This window comes from Cetorhinus maximus, chromosome 11, assembly GCF_964194155.1.
Source record: "Cetorhinus maximus chromosome 11, sCetMax3.hap1.1, whole genome shotgun sequence".
NCBI classification, from domain to species: domain Eukaryota; kingdom Metazoa; phylum Chordata; class Chondrichthyes; order Lamniformes; family Cetorhinidae; genus Cetorhinus; species Cetorhinus maximus.
Window position 1 is genome coordinate 74,696,906 of NC_135889.1, and position 17,331 is coordinate 74,714,236.

Here is a 17,331-nt window from a genome sequence, read left to right on the forward strand (position 1 = left end):
ATGTAGTTACACCCACAGTGCTGTTAGGAAGGGAGTTCCAGGATTTTGACCCAGCAACAATGAAGGAACAGTGATATAGTTCCAAGTCAGGTTGGTGTGTGGCTTGGAGGGGAACTTGTAGACGGTGGTATTCCCATGCATCTGCTGCCCTTGCCCTTCTAAATGGTAGGAGTCACAGATTTGGAAGGTTCTGACGAAGGAACCTTGATGAGTTGCAGCAATGCACCTTGTAGATGGTTTGCACTACTTTGCGCTGGTAGTAGAGGGAGCGATTATTTTAGGTGGTGGATGGGATGCTGATCAAGTGGGCTGCTTTTTCTTGGATAAAGTCAAGCTGCGGTCATCCAGGCAAGTGGAAAATATTTTATCACACTCCTGGCCTGTGTTTTGTAGGCTTTGGTGAGTTGGGAGGTGAGTTAGACGCCACAGAATTCCATGTCTCTGACCTGCTCTTGTAGCCACAGTATATGACTGGTCCAGTTATGTTTATGGTTGATGGTAACTCCTGGGATGTCAATTGTGGTGGACTCAGCAATTGTAATGTAGTTGAATGTCTAGGGAAGATGGTTAGATTTTCTCTTGTTGGTCATTGCCTGACACTTGTGTGGCCCGAATGGTACTTGCCACTTATCAGCTTGAGCCTGAATTTTGTCCAGGCTTTGCTGCTTGCAGGCATGAACTGCTTTAGCACCTGAGGAGTTGCGAGTAGTACTGAACATCAGTGCAGTCATCAGCGAGCGTACCCAATTCTGACCTTCTGATAGAGGGAAGGTCATTGATGAAGCAGCTGAAGATGGTTTGGTCTAGGCATTACCTTGAGGAACTTGTGCAGCAATTTCCTGGAGCTAAATCTAACCACATCCATCTTCCATTTTCGCGAGGTATGGCAGCCAGTGGAGAGTTTTCTCCCTGATTCCCATTGACTTCAATTTTGCTAAGGATTGTCAATGTCACACTCAGTTAAATGCTGCCTTGATGTCAAGGGCAGTCACTCTCACCTCCTCTCTGAAGTTCAGCTCTTCTGTTGATGTTTCGATTAAGGCTGTAATGAAGTCAGGAGCTGAGTGCCGTGATGGAACCCAAACTGAGCATCAGTGAGTATGTTATTGCTGATTAAGTGCTGCTTGATAACACTGTTCGATGACACCTTCCATCACTTTGCTGATGATCGAGTGTAGACTGATTGGGTGGTAATTAGCCAGGTTGGATTTGTCCTGCTTTTTGTAGACACGACATACCTGAGCAATTTTCCACATTGTCGGGTAGATGCCACTGTTGTAGCTGTACTGGAACAGCTTGGCTAAGGATGTGGCACCTTCTGGAGGGCATGCCTTCAGTATCCAGTGTTTTCAGCTGTTTCTCGATATCACGTGGAGTGAATTGATTTGGCTGAAGACTGGTATCTGTGATTTTGGGAAGCTCAAGAGGATGCTGAGATAGATCATCCACTAGGCACTTCTGGCTGAAGATGGATGGAAATGCTTCAGCCTTGTCCTTGCCACCTACATGCTGGCTTTGCCATTTATTGAGGTTAGGGAGTCTCCTCTTCTGGTTGGATGTTTAATTGTCCACCACCATTCACAACTAGATGTGACAGGATTGCAGAGTTTTAATTTGATCCGTTAGTTGTGGGATCAATTAGCTCTGTCTATAACATGCTATTTCCTCTTTTTAGCATGTGTAGGGTCACCAGGTTGGCACCTCAGTTTTAGGTGTGCCTAGTTCTGCCCCTGGGATGCTCTCCTACACTCCTCATTGAACCAAGATTGGTCTTCTAATTTGATAATGGTGGAGTGAGGGGATATGCCAGACCACGAGCTTACAGATTGTGGTTGAATACAATCCTGCTGCTGATGGTCCACAGCACCTTATGGATGCCCAGTTTTGAGCTGTTAGTTCTGTTTTAGAGTCTATTCCTTTTAGCACAGTGATTGAGAGTGTCTTTAGTGTGAAGAGGGGGCTTTGTCTCAACAAGGACTGTGCAGTGGTCACGGACATCTGCAACAGCTAGATTGGTGCGTATGGGGTCAAGTAGGTTTCTTCCCACTTTTTGGTTCTTTGACCACCTGTCATAGGCTCAGTCTGGTGGATAGGTACTTCAGGACTTCGCCAGCTTGGTCACTAATGGTGCTATCAAGCCATTCTTGGTGATGGGCATTCAAGTTCCCCACCCATATAACATTCTGTGCCCTATTTAGTCATATGGATGGCCACCATTAACAGCTTTTTCAAACTAATGGCCCAGATTTTGTGGTGGTAATAATGGCAAAACTCAGCATTCACATACATTACTTCATCAAAACTGTCGGCACTTCTGGATTCCACATAGGTGCAGAAATCCAGAAGTTGTTGTTAGTGATTCTAAGATTCTCCAGAGGTGTGCTGTTGAGGCATCCCCAAACTGCAAATAATGGGAAATCAATTTAATCGGTGGAAGCTTTCACTCTTCCGCATACTTGTTGTGAAAACACTTGAAAAGGTTACACCTTCCTGAATGAGGTGTAACTGAGTTTTTAATGGCCAATTAACTTCACAATTACTGCTAAAGATCTCCACTGGCCCTGAGAAGTTAATTTTATATTTGTGAATGTCAACTTTCTCATTTCAAATTAAACATAATTCTAAAAAATTTTTTCTTTATTTTAGCTTCTGTGTTAATCCAGTCATAATCATTTATTTTGCTATCTGAAAATTTAAATTAAAAGTGAATGATATTAAGTGTTTTAACTTCTTGGTTATTGTGTATGAATACTTCAGTGTGATTGGCTGCTTACCTGCTTGCTGACATCACTACTGATGCTGCATCTCAAGAAATCTCCTTAACTTGGTGCCAGCTTTAAACTGTTGGTAGGAAAGGGGAAAGCTACACCATTCTCACATTGCTAGATTATCGTGGGCAGCTTTCTTTGAGGTTAGCTGCTGACTGCAAAATCCAGTCCAATGCATTAGGATGATTTTTTAATGTAAACTGTAACTCTCATAGGTTGAAATAGGAGATGGAAAATTTAAATTTCCTACAATTATACTTGAATTATATTAAAATTATACTAGTGCAGTTTCTGAAGAAAGTAGAAGCAATATTTGTGGGGAAAATGTTTTTTTTCTTTGCTGGGCACCCTTTTTTGCCAGTGCGGATCATACATGTAATTACTACTGAATATAAATTCAATTAGAGCACTGTGCAGTATTGGGTTCCACACTAGAGGATAAAAATTGAGGCTTTAAAGATATTGCAGCAATTTTATTTAGATTGCCTGGTCTGGGGAATAAAAACTTGAGAATGTGAGGCTTTTATCATTAGAACAACACACATTACAGGACCTTTCCTAAACCTCCAGACTCTCTAACTATATCTATATGCAGCCTTTGCCCCCACCTGGCAACCATTTCAGTGGATCCAGCTTTTGACACAATTTTGATGCTTCCAACCCATTCAGCCTATTTCCAGCTCTCCAAGATCTCAGGGGTTCTCCCTAAGCAGTTTCCGACTCTTGTGACATCATAAGAACATAAAAATAGGAGCAGAAGCAGATCATATGGCCACTCGAGCCTACCTTCCCTTTCAGTACGATCATGGCTGATCTTCTGCATGACCTCCACTTTCTTGCTGCTTCCCATATCCTGTGATTCCCTGAGAGATCAAAAGTCTTTCTATTCCAGCCTTGAATCTATTCAATGATGAAGGATGTACAGCCCTCTGGGGTAGACAAGCCAAAGATTCACAACCTTCTTGAGTCAAGAAATTTCTCCTCATCCCAGTCCTAAATAATCAACCTCTTATCCTTAGCTGCAGACCATGTTCTGTAGCCAGAGAAACAACCTCAATGTCTACCCTGTCAAACCTCTTCAGAATCTTGAATGTTTCAATGATATCAACAGTCCTCTGATCCTGGGACTTAATGTCCATTGTCCACATTCTCAGCAGGCATCGTCCCTAATGTCTGTAGATTTATAGGCCAGGACCCTGCCCCAGTGCTACCATACACTTGGGCTCCATTTTGCCATTGGTCTGCAATACCTAGACTCCTTCCTAATGCTATCCGATTCCAGGATCCCACCCTGTTGCTTGCAGACTTTAGCTCTTCTCAAAGTCTCCTGACTCTAACTCCTGTTGTTCCTCCACCCACCCAACCCCACCAACCAATCTCCTATAAAGCCAAGCCTGCCATAGGTTTGGACCCCTATTAGTACTCCCACTTCCCAAGGCTCCCTTCCTGTGTGCCAACCCAAGTAACTCACCCTGCACAATCTTAGCACTGTCACCATTGTGTTTGTAAGCTCCAGAACCACCACTCTTGTTTCACGCACCCAGTATTGCTTCATGGTTTCATCCATCCTGCTACATTGTAATTTATTCCAGCCTTTGTAAAAGGATTGAAATAAAATTGAGTATATACACCAATGTACAATGATGATCATGTCAAATTTAATTTTTTTACAGAAGTTTGGACATAGTTGTAGAGCTCAAACTAAAAAATACAGATAATACTCCCAGAATTTTTTTAATAAAAGTGAATTTGACTTCCCTGAGCAGTGCACCTTTTGACTCACCATGAGCAACGCAATGGAAGATAAACAAAGTGTTATCAAAGCCGTGTATTTAGTGTCTGGTGTTGTCAAACAGTTTATCACCCTTTGGTGTTGCAATTTATATGTAAGTTTCTTGTATTCAAATTTATAACAGTTGAGAAACTAAAATACAAATTCATTTAAGCTCAATTTTCTGCCTGATTGTCATATGTTATGGACAATTTGGGGACACACTATTGTAGTTTCTATGGGAGCAGAGTGAAAATGACGTGCACAGAATTTTTACATTTGGAACTTCAAACAGCTGTGGACCAGCTAAAATGTCATACTCAGGCTGCAGTTAGAACAGCAAATTCATGTAGTGCAAACTTTATAGGCAATTCTAATATTAAGCACTCAATTTTATGGATAAGTGTCATTATTTTGAGGTTTTAACACTAGATACTTTTGCAGATTCAGCATCACTGCTGTGAGAAGCTATTTGTGTGCCCTGTGATCCATAGCACACCTTTTCTTGTCCTATATCTAGATAAATGAGCATGACTCAAAAGATCATGAAGCCCTCGTACACAAGCTTCTAGAATGTTATTGATGGCAAAGAACATTTCATTGATTCGAAACAGGCTGTGAAACAGCAGATGGTTTTCTTTGTATGAGAGATATGAATGAACAGTATATACTGAGACTATATATTTTCCCTGCACTCAGCCAGTAGAACATGTTCCTTAAGTATCATCACTAACCATATGATTACTTGATATGACCTCAAACTAGCTTGATTTTTGTTGGCTAAGCTCTTTTGGAACAGAAACACAGCTCATGCCTGCAAGTTACCAAAACGTTGATGTCCTGTACTTGCTCTCAGAACTGAAAAACTGAACTGCTGATCGCAGAGTGCTCCAGCCAATTGATTAATTACCCCTAGTTCAAAGGGCTGAGAAATATCTGTTAAATAAAGTCACCACCTGGGTTTGAGGGCCTACTCTTTGTATACATTTGGTTTTCCTTCTCCCCCTACTCTCCACATATTACAACTTGAATACCTCTACAATGACATAAGGAACCAGATGTTACAATGTTACTCCTGTGATCAATGGAGCATTCTATAAAACATTGCAAGATGTTTGAGGGAGTATATAATGGTCCCTCTCAGGATGAAGAACTAACACCGTAGACCTTCATTGTGCAAACCAGATCGAACTAAGATTGTGAGAAAATCGAATAGACTGATTCAAAATACTGTTCAGCTTTGAGAGTTAACCCTTTACACATTGAATTTAAAAGCTTACGTTCTTATAATGTTAAAAATCGTTTTGCTACAGTAAGTTTAGTGTTTTCTCCAGATGGTTTATGTTCTTTTAAACTGAGTAAAAGGGTGGCAGAAAATAGTGAAGAATTATTTGGACCAATTTGGTTCATTTGGTGGTAGTTGTTACCAGATTACGTAGAATTGCATATAATTTACAGCACAGAACAGGCAATTCAGCCCAAGAGAATCTATGGTGGCATTTATGCTCCAAATGAGCTTCCTCCCATTTCTCTTCATCTCACTCTGTCAATTTATCCCTCATGTTCAGTTTTCCCTTAAATTCATTTCTACTGTTTGTTTTGACTACTCCATGTGGTATTGAGTTCTCATTTTCACTAATCTTTGGATAAAGAAGTTTCCCCTAATTTCTTAATGGATTTATTAGTGATTGTCTTATATTTATCCCCCCTAGTTTTGGTTTCCTGTACTGGCGCCCCCCCCCCCGCCCCCCAAACCAACTGGAAGTATCATCTTGAACTCAAAAAGACAGCTGAGGACTTGTAACTATAGCTTCCGTTTTAAAAATCCCAGCTTGATGGATTTGGAAAAAAATTAGTAATTTAACTGGTCTTGAGATGCTTTTTTTAATATGAACTTATCTGTCTAATGAATGAAATTGTTTTTTGGATTGCTTTATATTTTGTTCTTTGAATCAGTCATGCTTTATTCCCCCTATGGACATGTGGTACCTTTTGAGCTGAAATGCTATTGATAGGGTTACCAGTAGCATTATGCAGATAGAACTATATTTTTAAGCTTGAAAACACAGTAGTTCAGCAAAACCTTTAAGTCCTTCACAAGTATCTTTAATAAATATGAATGAAATATACTGTAACAATTAAAATAAAATATATTTTTCATGTTTAATACTCTGCCTTGCTGCCATATGTCTAAAATATGACTGAAGGGCATGTGTGGCTATAGTGACTACTTGAGGGGGCAGACTTCAGATAGTTATATTGCACAGGTTTAAGTGTTGAAAATTGTTTTATCAGGATAGTTGGGAATTTTAAAATTACTTATTTAATTCTTTTTACATAAGTTTGTATATTTTGTCTTTTTACTTTGATTGTCCCTGCTCTGCGGTTAGGAGAACTAGACAATCCTAGATGCAGAGTTGATTGTGATTCTTTATTGGATGCTAGAAGTATACTTTGCAGACAGAATAGATCTCCCACATTTTGAGATGACATTTTCAGCACTGTAAGATCATTTGCCTTGCAGTTTTGCTGACCTGCTGTAGACGTTGGCCATGGAAGATGCTTCTTGGCAGATCAGCTTACATTCCTTCTCATTTTGAATATTTTCTGGCCCACTTGTTTTTTTTCTCTCATTCTCTGAAACCTTCCTGGGCCTCCAGTTTGTCCAATTTGAGCACTTCTCAGCTTGCTCATTATCTTCTGGCCGCCTTCTGGCTGGCCTACTTGTTAGAGCAGTCATTCCCGAGCGATCCCTATTTGTTTGTTTGTCAACTTTGCTACTGCTCTTGCTGGTTCACTCACCCATGCATAGTGCTTCCTGGCCAACAAAAGCTGAACAAGGAGAGTGAGTCATTATGTAGTGGCAGCAAATGAGAGTAGAAATAGGAGAACTATAGAAAGGAAGGAATAACAGAATATGAGAATTAGAGAACAAGCATAATTAAGATAAGGAGCAATGGAGAAACCAAGCGCCCTTTATAAAAGCATCCTGTTCAATCCTTTGTGAGTTAACACCACAGGAAATCTGAAATAAAAGCAGAAAATGCGGGAAGCACTCAGTTCGGGCAGCATCTGTGGAGAGAGAAAAACGGGAAAAGCCATTGACCTTAAATGTTAACTCTGTTTCTCTCTCCACAGATGCTGCTTGGCCTGTTGCATATTTCTAGCATTTTTTGTTTGTCTTTCAAATTTCCAGCATATGCAGTATTTTGCTGTTGTACCACAGGAAACCTGTTGTTATATAAAGAATAAAATGCAGAAATAAAAATCTTGTTCATTTCATTTTTTAAACAGGTTGTTGCCTATCACTACTGCCAGGCTGATAATACTTACACCTGCCTTGTACCAGAATTTGTCCACAGTGTAGCAGCTTTGCTTTGTCGTGCACCTCAGCTAGCAGCATTCAGGGATTTGCTGCTGAAGGAGTCACACATACAGAGCATACTCAGTCTACGTTCTTGTGTCCAGGATCCCATGGCTGCATTTAAGAGAGGTATTTTGGAGCCTCTTGTAAACCTGATAAAGGGTAAGGTTCTAATAGATGTAAATAGTTTGTCTTAGATGTCTGATGGGTATGTAAATAGAATTAGTGTCTGCTGGAGGTATGTTCCAGCATAGAACATGCTTTGCTCTTTAAAAAAAAAATAATCGGCCTGTTTGTTTTATTAAATTAGATGGCAAATATTAAAAATTAAACCTTGAAATACTCATGTATGGCCAGATTTTGCTGGAGTGGGACACTGTGTGGTGTATCCCATTATTTAGACTTGTTTGGGAACCTTAAGGTTTTAAACATTTTTTGTCAACAAAGCTTCTGGAGTTGAGCTGACAAGGCATTAGGGCCTCTGCAACCGTAATGAACAATGGGACTAATAATGTATCCTTAACCAATTATGCTAATATATTGAAAAACAGGTAGGACTGAGAAGGAGGCTGAATTAGAGGGTGGATTCAATGTCAAATCAGGTATAAAAAGAAAAATAAAGAGGAAGAAAGAAAGATTGGATAGTTGGAGAGAGAGAGACGAAGGGCAGAAAGGAAGAATGAGAAAAGATTTTTTAAAACTAGCACTTTAAAAAATGTTCTGAAACAATTCACAGCCAGAAGGAATGAGTCTCTCATGTTTATAATTGTTTATTTCCTGGGCTAGAGGGCTTGATTGGCAATCATTAACAATTAACAATTGTTAAAATGGTACTTATGCTGTTAATTGCAAGGCTTAACTTTCAGTAAATTTTTAATGGACAATTAATGTGTAAATTCAGAAACTTTATGAAAATCATGGAGGTTAAGTGTGAGATCCTGTTTTTACAAAGCTAATGGTGAAGTATTGCCATTCGGCCAACAAACTGCAAATTTGCAATTTGAGGTATCTCTTCCACACTACAAATTATTGGCTTGTTTGCATGTTAATAACTACATGCAAAATATGGCCTGTAATGTCAATTAGTTCTCTCCTGTTTCTGTAATTTTTAATTTAAAAACATGTCTAGCTTCTAAAGAAATAGCATTCATGTTCATCGAGACTTCTTTGCTAAATTCTGTATGCTTAACGCTGCATTTTCTTTCCAGAATTAAGATAACTGACTAAATTGGGGATAAGTTAAATTCAAGGCGTAGAAGCATATGGATTGATGATTCTTTAAGGCGCACGGGTTGACGATGCTTTGGTTTAAGGCATATGTGGATATTTGCATGGTGGGAACATTGTAGTGTAATGTACTTTACTCTTTTACTCTAACATTTGAAATGAATTGATTATCATACTAGCAAAGTAGCAGAGTTCACCAAGTTAGGATTGAACATGAAATCTTGTGGGTAGAAACACCATATGCTAACCACCTAAGCAACGTTTGATAAAGCACCACATAATAGGCTTGTCAGCTCAGTTGAAGCTCATGGAATAAAAGGGAAAGTGACAGCATGGGTATAAAGTTGGCAGAATGACAGGAAACGAGGGGCAATGGTGAATGGTGGACAATGGTGTACGGTGGTTTTCCGAACTGCAGGCTGGTATCTAGTGATATTTCTCCAGGATGTCAATAGAACTACTGTTTTTCTTGATCTCTATTAATGACTTGGCCTTGGGTGTACAGGGCACAATTTGAAAATGTGAAGATGGCACAAAACTTGGAAATATTGTGAACTATGAGGAGGCTAGTGATAGACTTCAACAACATGTAGGCTGGCGGAATGGACAGGCACGTGGTAGTTGCAATTTGATGCAGAGAAGTGTGAAGTGATACATTTTTGTAGGAAGAATGAGGAGGTACAATATGAACTAAAGGGTAGAATTCTAAAAGCAATGCAGGGACATAGGGATACATGAGTGCAAATTGTTGTTGAAAGTAGCAGGGCAGGCTGAGAAAGTGGTTAAAAAGAATATGGAATCCAGAGCTTTATAAATAAAGGCATAGAGTACAAAAGCAAGTAAGTTATGGTATAAAACACTGATTTGGCCTCAGCTGGAGTATTGTGTGGAATTCAGGGCACCACACTTAAGGAAGCATGTGAAGGCTGTAGAGAGGGTACATAAATGATTCATGCGAATGGTTCCGGGTTGAAGAGCTTCAGTTACATAGATAGACTGGAGAAGCTGGGATTGCTCTCCTTCGAGAAGAGAAGATGGAGAAGAGATTTAATAGAGTTGCTCAAAATTACATGGGGCCGAAACAAGAGAAAAACGGTTCCTATTGGTGGAAGGGTCGTAAGAGAGGACACAGACTTAATTAGCAAAAGGGGTAAAGGCAACACGAGGCAAAACTTTTTTTTATGCAGTGTGTGGTTGGGATCTGGGGTGCACTGTCTGAAGGAGGAGTAGAGGCAGTTTCAACCTTGACTTTCAAAGAGGAATTGAATAAGTGCCTGAAGGGAAAAAAAATTACAGGGCTACAGGGAGAGGACCGGGAATAGTACTAGCTAAATTGCTCTTGCGAAGAGCTGACACGGACTTGACAGGCCAAATTGCTGCCTCCTGTGCTGTAACCATTCTCTGATTCGATCTTCTTTCATGCAGATGAACAACATGGCGTAGGTAACTCAGTGGGACAGGACAGTTGGGGCATGTGGTAATATAGATTCTGTATAGCAACAAATTGTAATTAAATTTAACTTTGTCCTGCAGAAAAGAAGATCCCTGCAGACGATTATATTATTTTGGTGGATGGCTTAAATGAGGCTGAATTCCATAAACCTGATTATGGTGACACAATTGCTTCCTTTATCACTAAAATAATTTCCAAGTTTCCAGCTTGGCTAAAGCTGGTTGTTACTGTTAGAACCAATCTACAGGTAAAGACATTCATTTAAGTTTTGGTTGCACTGGCTGAAATTTGCATTTTATATACTTCAAAAATTAATACTACTGTGTATTTTATACTTTACATAAGGTATTAATTTTAATGGCACTTCACTACTCGTTAATATTTGCTTATACCACTTTTTCTGATGAACTAGCATTTGTAGATTTGTCATAATTCAATAAGTTATCAAAATAAAACATTTTGTTGGTTTGACAAAAGTCACTATGAATTCCAACAATTAAACAACTTATTCCTTATACTCTGCCGTAGTTACTAATTGAGTTGGATATTAACTTTCATGTTGATATCAGAGTTGTAGAGAATACAAATAAAGATACTAATCACATTGCAACAACAAGTTAGATCCAACAACTGTAGCGTGAATTTGCTATAAAGATTACACAGATAAAGTTAACAGCAGCCCTGTAACTAGGGACAACAATGATGAGGAAACCTTTCCACATTGCATTGTTTTTCTAGCATGAAAATGGATTTATTGGCTGAAAGCCAGGTGGCTGGACACCAGAGCAATTAAAATGGTTGAATGTTTATTACGTTCATTTGGCTGGTGAACTTTCCTTAATTGCACTCGTAGGCATTTTGTTGAAAGGATTTCAGTTATTTGTTGATATACAGCAAATTGATTTTAAGTGTTGCTCAAGAATAGTTGTTATTCAGTATGTGATCCTCAATTATAGGGCATGAGGTGATATAGTCAGCAGAAGTTGGCAAAGTGCCTAATCAAGTTCAGCCTTTGAAAGCTAAAATATGTTCTCATCACTTAAACATTTGTTATTTTTGTGTAAATTTGATTCTTCAGAGCAATGCAACGCCCTGTCACGATTAACAATTTTTCTCATGGATAGGTGTCAGCATAGAGAATTATTTGAATGTGCAAATTAATGGCCTTTTAATTAGGGTCCATTTAATTAAACTTACTTGGGGTGTTCAATCCATTGCTTGCTTAAATCTAAATTGGACATTTCTTTCTCATATATATGCCACTAGAAAAATTAGTGTTAATTTTAATCCTAATTATGTCATATGTATAAATCTATAATAAAATGTTGCTTCAGCACGCACTTCCTGCAACTTTTCCATTTTGGATTCTGATATGCATAGTGATAATAAAAATTGTCTATGTAAAGTTGACATTGTAATTGTATCTGGCATCCCCTGTTTTCCCCACTCTTATGAAGATACGGCATTACCACCACTGGTTAGAGGATGTAATTACAGTATGACAGGCTTGCATCGACAATTTCCATGATAATCGTGGACACTCAATGCATTGTTATAAGACCATAAGACATAGGAGCAGAAATTAGGCCATTCGGCCCATCGAGTCTGCTCTGCCATTCAATCATGGCTGATGAGTTTCTCAACCCCATTCTCCCGCCTTCTCCCCGTAACCTTTGATCCCCTTACCAATCAAGAACCGGTCTTAAATACACTCAATGACCTGTCCTCCACAGCCTTCTGTGGCACTGAATTCCATAGATTCACCACTCTCTGGTTAAAGAAGTTTCTCCTCATCTCTGTTCTAAAATTATATTATATCAGAATACAGACAAAATATTTAACTTCAGAATGGTTCATATACATAATTAAATCTTCATGGTGAAACAGCGGTTAACTCAGAATTATCTTTGTTGTATTTACTTTATAGCAGTTACATTTTCTGACCTTAAGACAACATAGATCCACCTGTATTACAAGGTATTAACAGCAGAATAATAAATTGAGCAGTGTGTGGTTTGATTCTCTTATAAGATGTATCTGATTTACTGTATGCATTGTCACAGGAGATTCACTAATGTGTATTGAAAATATTGATGCCATGTTTCTCGTACTCCAGTGTTATGTGCAAATTTCTGCACGTGTGGCATAAAAGCATTAAAGAAAAGAGAAAAAGGAATTGGTCATTTATTACTAATTTTTAGGGCCTCAGGAATAGAGCAAAGACAACAGCTTGCCTTTATACAGCACCTTCAACATAGCAAAATATGCCAAGGTGCTTCATAAGAGTGTTATTAATCAAAATTATTTACCTGACGCACAGAAGGCAATGTCAAGACAGATGACTAAAAGCTTGGTCAAAGAGGTAGGTTTTAAGAAGCATCTTAAAGAACAAGAGAAAGATAGAGGTTTAAGGAGGGAATTCTGAGCTTAGGGCCTCTGCAACTGAAGGCACCACCACTAATGGTGGGGTGCTTAACGTTGGGGATGTGCAAGATGCTGGAATTGGAGGAGCAGAGAGATAGCGAACGTTTGAAGAGCTGGAGGAGGCCAAAGGGATAGTGAGGGTGCATAGTTTTGGAGGGATTTGAATGGATGAAAATCTAAATTCTTGAGTTGTTGCCAGACCGGGAGCCAATATGAGTCAGAGCATGGGTGATGGATGAATGAGTCTTGATACGAGTTAAGATACAGGCAACAGAGTTTTGGATGACCTCAGGTTTATGTAGGTTGGAAGATGGGAGACCAGCAGAGTTGGGCAATGGAATGGAGTTGAAAGTAGGCAATCTTGGTGATGAAGTGCATATGTAGTCAGAAGTTTATCTCTCTTTTAAATATGGCACCAAGCTTATGAACTCAGCCTTGGGCAGTTGTCAGATGAGGGATGGATTTGGTGCTACGGTAACAGTTTCTAACCTATAGATTAACTTTCAAAGCAACAGAAAATGCCTTCTAATTGACTTCAGGTACGCTTGTTTACACCATGGTTCCCCACTGTGCAGCAGAACAATACATTGAGTTAAGTGCTATAGTATATATATGTTATATGATATATATATATGATATAAAACAATATATTCTGTAACTTAGGTTGCAGAATTCTCTAGTGATTTGTATAAGAGTTGGGGGCAATTTCTGCTACCTTGACTGCCCAATCATATCTGTGTCTAAAACTATGTAGGACAAGTACAAGTTACAAATGAAGATGAAATACATTGGCCCCATCTTGAAGAACAATCTTCCCTCATCTGTTCTGTACCTAGATTCCAGGTTCAAAGTGTAAAGAAATTGCCTGACATTAATATTGTTTTATTTATCACATCACTACAGTGATCTGTGCGACACGAAGTGTGATTTTGGAAATTTGAAATAAAAACAGAAAATGTTGGGAATATTCAGCAAATCTGATGGCATCTGTGGAGAGAGAAACAAGAGTTAATGTTTCAGAAATAGGAGCACTTGGAGATCCATTAGCTTTTAAGGGAGGCAGGAAAGGGGTGAGGGGTGAATGCAAGGTCTGTGTTAAGGTGGAAGGTAGGAGAGATTAAATGGGATAATGGTGCAGGCAAAAAGGGATTGTAATGGGACAAGAAACAAAAGAAATGTCTAGGAGAGGTATAAATGGGAATAGCTGAATCATCACCTACATCTATGACTCTTCCAATGCCCACCACCATTAATGGTTTCCAGTTTCCTGGCTGTAACCATCCCCTTCTCACCATGGGCATCCAGTCTCTCTATCTCCATCCCCCACCAGGTCTGAACACTCATTCCTTGAATGGAGGCCCAACCAGTCCTTATCCACCACCACCCTCCTTTGGCTGGCTGAACTTGTTCTCATATTGAACAGCATCTCCTTTAACTCTAAAACAAAACAAAAACAGAATTACCTGGAAAAACTCAGCAAGTCTGGCAGCATCGGCGGAGAAGAAATCAGTCAACGTTTCGAGCCTTCATGGCCCTTCGGCAGAACTGCAGCATAGTTTCAACAAGGGAGAAATATAAATTGGTTTAAGGTAGGTGGGTGGGGGGTGGGGGGGGCGGGGGGTGGGGGGGGAGAGAAGAGACACATTGAGGGTGTGGTGTGAGCAGATAATAATCAAAAGATGTCACAGACAAAAGGGTCAAAGAGGTGTTGAAGGTGGTGGTCTTTGTCTGAGAAAAGTGCTAATTAAGAATGGAAAACAGGATATTCAAAGTACAGTTCTAGTGGGGGTGGGGTGGAAATACTAAAGGTTTTAGTTTTAGATTTAAAAATAATGGAAATAGGTGGGGAAAGAAGAATCTATATAAATTATTGAAAAAAAAGCGGGTGGGGGGGGAAGGGGAAAAGAAACGGGGTGGGGATGGGGGGAGGGGGAGTTTAAGATCTAAAGTTGTTGAATTCAATATTCAGCCCAGAGGGCTGTAAAGTGCCTAGTCGGAAGATGAGGTGCTGTTCCTCCAGTTTGCGTTGGGCTTCACTGGAACAATGCAGCAAGCCAAGGACAGACATGTTGGCAAGAGAACAGGGTGGAGTGTTAAAATGGCAAGCGACAGGGAGGTTTGGGTCTTTCTTGCGGACAGACCGCAGGTGTTCCGCAAAACGGTCGCCCAGTTTGCGTTTGGTCTCTCCAATGTAGAGGAGACCGCATTGGGAGCAACGAATGCAGTAGACTAAGTTAGGGGAAATGCAAGTGAAATGCTGCTTCACTTGAAAGGAGTGTTTGGGCCCTTGGACGGTGAGGAGAGAGGAAGTGAAGGGGCAAGTGTTGCATCTTCTGCGTGGGCATGGGGAGGTGCCATAAGTGGGGGTTGAGGAGTAGGGGGTGATGGAGGAGTGGACCAGGGTGTCCCGGAGGGAACGATCCCTACGGAATGCCGTCAAGGGGGGTGAAGGGAAGATGTGTTTGGTGGTGGCATCATGCTGGAGTTGGCGGAAATGGAAACCGTGGATGGAAAACCTCGGTCGTTGACAGGGCCCTCAACCGTGTCCGGCCCATATCCCGCGCATCCTCCCTCACGCCTTCTCCTCCTTCCCAGAAACATGATAGGGTCCCCCTTGTCCTCACTTATCACCCCACCAGCCTCCGCATTCAAAGGATCATCCTCCGCCATTTCCGCCAACTCCAGCATGATGCCACCACCAAATTGTTCCAGTGAAGCCCAACGCAAACTGGAGTTTTTCCAGGTAATTCTGTTTTTGTTTTGTTTTGGATTTCCAGCATCCGCAGTAGCTTTTAGCTTTTTGTTTTTATCTCCTTTAACTCTGTTCACTTCCTCCAAATAAAAGGTGTTGATGTAGGAACCTGACCATGTCTGCCTTTTCATAGGATATGTAGATAATTCTTTGTTCCGGTCCAACTCTGGTCCCGTTCTTTCTACCCCCCCAGCCCCTCAACTATCTTCCCCTTCCCATTTCTCTTGACTATCCGCATCCCCCCCAACTGACTTTCAACCCCCATAGGTTCTTTCCCACCCTCCTCCAGTACCCTATACCTGACTACCTGTCCCCACCTGAGCTGGTCAGAGGGCAGTCAGGTAATTTTAGCAGAATTTTGATCTGCTGGCTCGCTGCCTTATTAAAAATGCAGCTTAAATCCCAGTACAAGTGTGGGCATGTAAAGGAAGGATCCCCACCCCCATACTGACATCAAGAGAAAAAAAATGACAGGATTATGATGACTTGAGCCCAACATCTGAATGTTTCTGCCTTTTCACTCGACCTTCCGATGGGTGCCTTTTCAAGCAGGTTTATTTAAGCTGAATTCAGGATAAAGGTGGAAGTGCTGTCTTAAAGGGCTAACAGTGCATCTACAATCTCCATCAAAGAATCAAGGATATCTCATATATTACAGATTGGGTTGGGAGAACTAGAGGTTTCTTCTACTTCTTGCTCTCGATTAGGAGTGGCAATGACAAGCCAGAGACTTATGGAGAAATTTGCAGAAGCAGTAGCATTAACCTTCTTTGAGTCCTATTGCTATCTGATACAATTAAAGGGGGGAGAAGTTCAAAGAAAAAGGAAGCCCACCAAATATGCCAGCAACGAAGGCAAATTAACTTCTCCCTTCATTGTCACGCCCCTATTGGAATACATAAATCCTGTTGTTCCTTAAAACATCAGTCAGGAGATTTTTATGAGAAGGCCAAAATTTAAAGACTATAATCTACAACCTCATCCTCACCTATGGTCATGAACTGTGGGTAATGACTGAAAGGATAAGATTGCAGGTACAAGCGGCAGAAATGAGGTTTCTCCGCAGGGTTTCTGGGTGTACTATCTGGGACAGGGTGAAGAGTTTGGCAATCCAGGAGAGCCTCGGAGTAGAGTCGCTGCTCCTCTGGATCAAGAGGTGCCAGTTGAGATGGTTCGGGCATTTGATAAAGATGCCCCCTGGTAGGCTCCTGCTGGAGCTGCACTGGGCATGGTCCACTGGGAGGAGACCTTGAGGCTGACCCAGGACACGCTGGAGGGATTATATCTCTCAGCTGGCCTGGGAATCCCCCAGGAGGAGCTGGAATCTGTGGCTGAGAAAAGGGAAGTTTGGTTGGCCCTGCTCAGCTTACTGCCACTGTGACCCTCGCCAGGAGAAGCGGTGTGAAAATGGATGGATGAATTAAATTTAGCAGGAAAGCCCTGGCCTGCAGCACACCTCATTTGCTAAAACTGCTTTGACTGACTAAGAAACTAAAAACAGCCATGAGACACTGGCTCATTTTGTGATGTTAGTTTCCGTTCATACTTACTATCAGCAGGTGACTAGTGCTG

At 40.7% G+C, this 17,331-nt stretch overlaps 1 protein-coding gene across 3 annotated transcripts in view; it reads left to right on the plus strand.

Moving 5' to 3' along the window:
• The window catches only part of LOC144686686 (protein TANC1-like), a 270,044-nt gene that overhangs the window by 181,745 nt on the left and 70,968 nt on the right, over positions 1–17,331 (plus strand). For all 3 annotated transcript variants that reach the window (XM_078552222.1, XM_078552225.1, XM_078552224.1), the window contains 2 exons: positions 7,834–8,065; positions 10,664–10,830. In XM_078552222.1, coding sequence (XP_078408348.1) covers positions 7,834–8,065; positions 10,664–10,830 — 399 coding nt within the window. The remainder of the gene's footprint in view (positions 1–7,833; positions 8,066–10,663; positions 10,831–17,331) is intronic.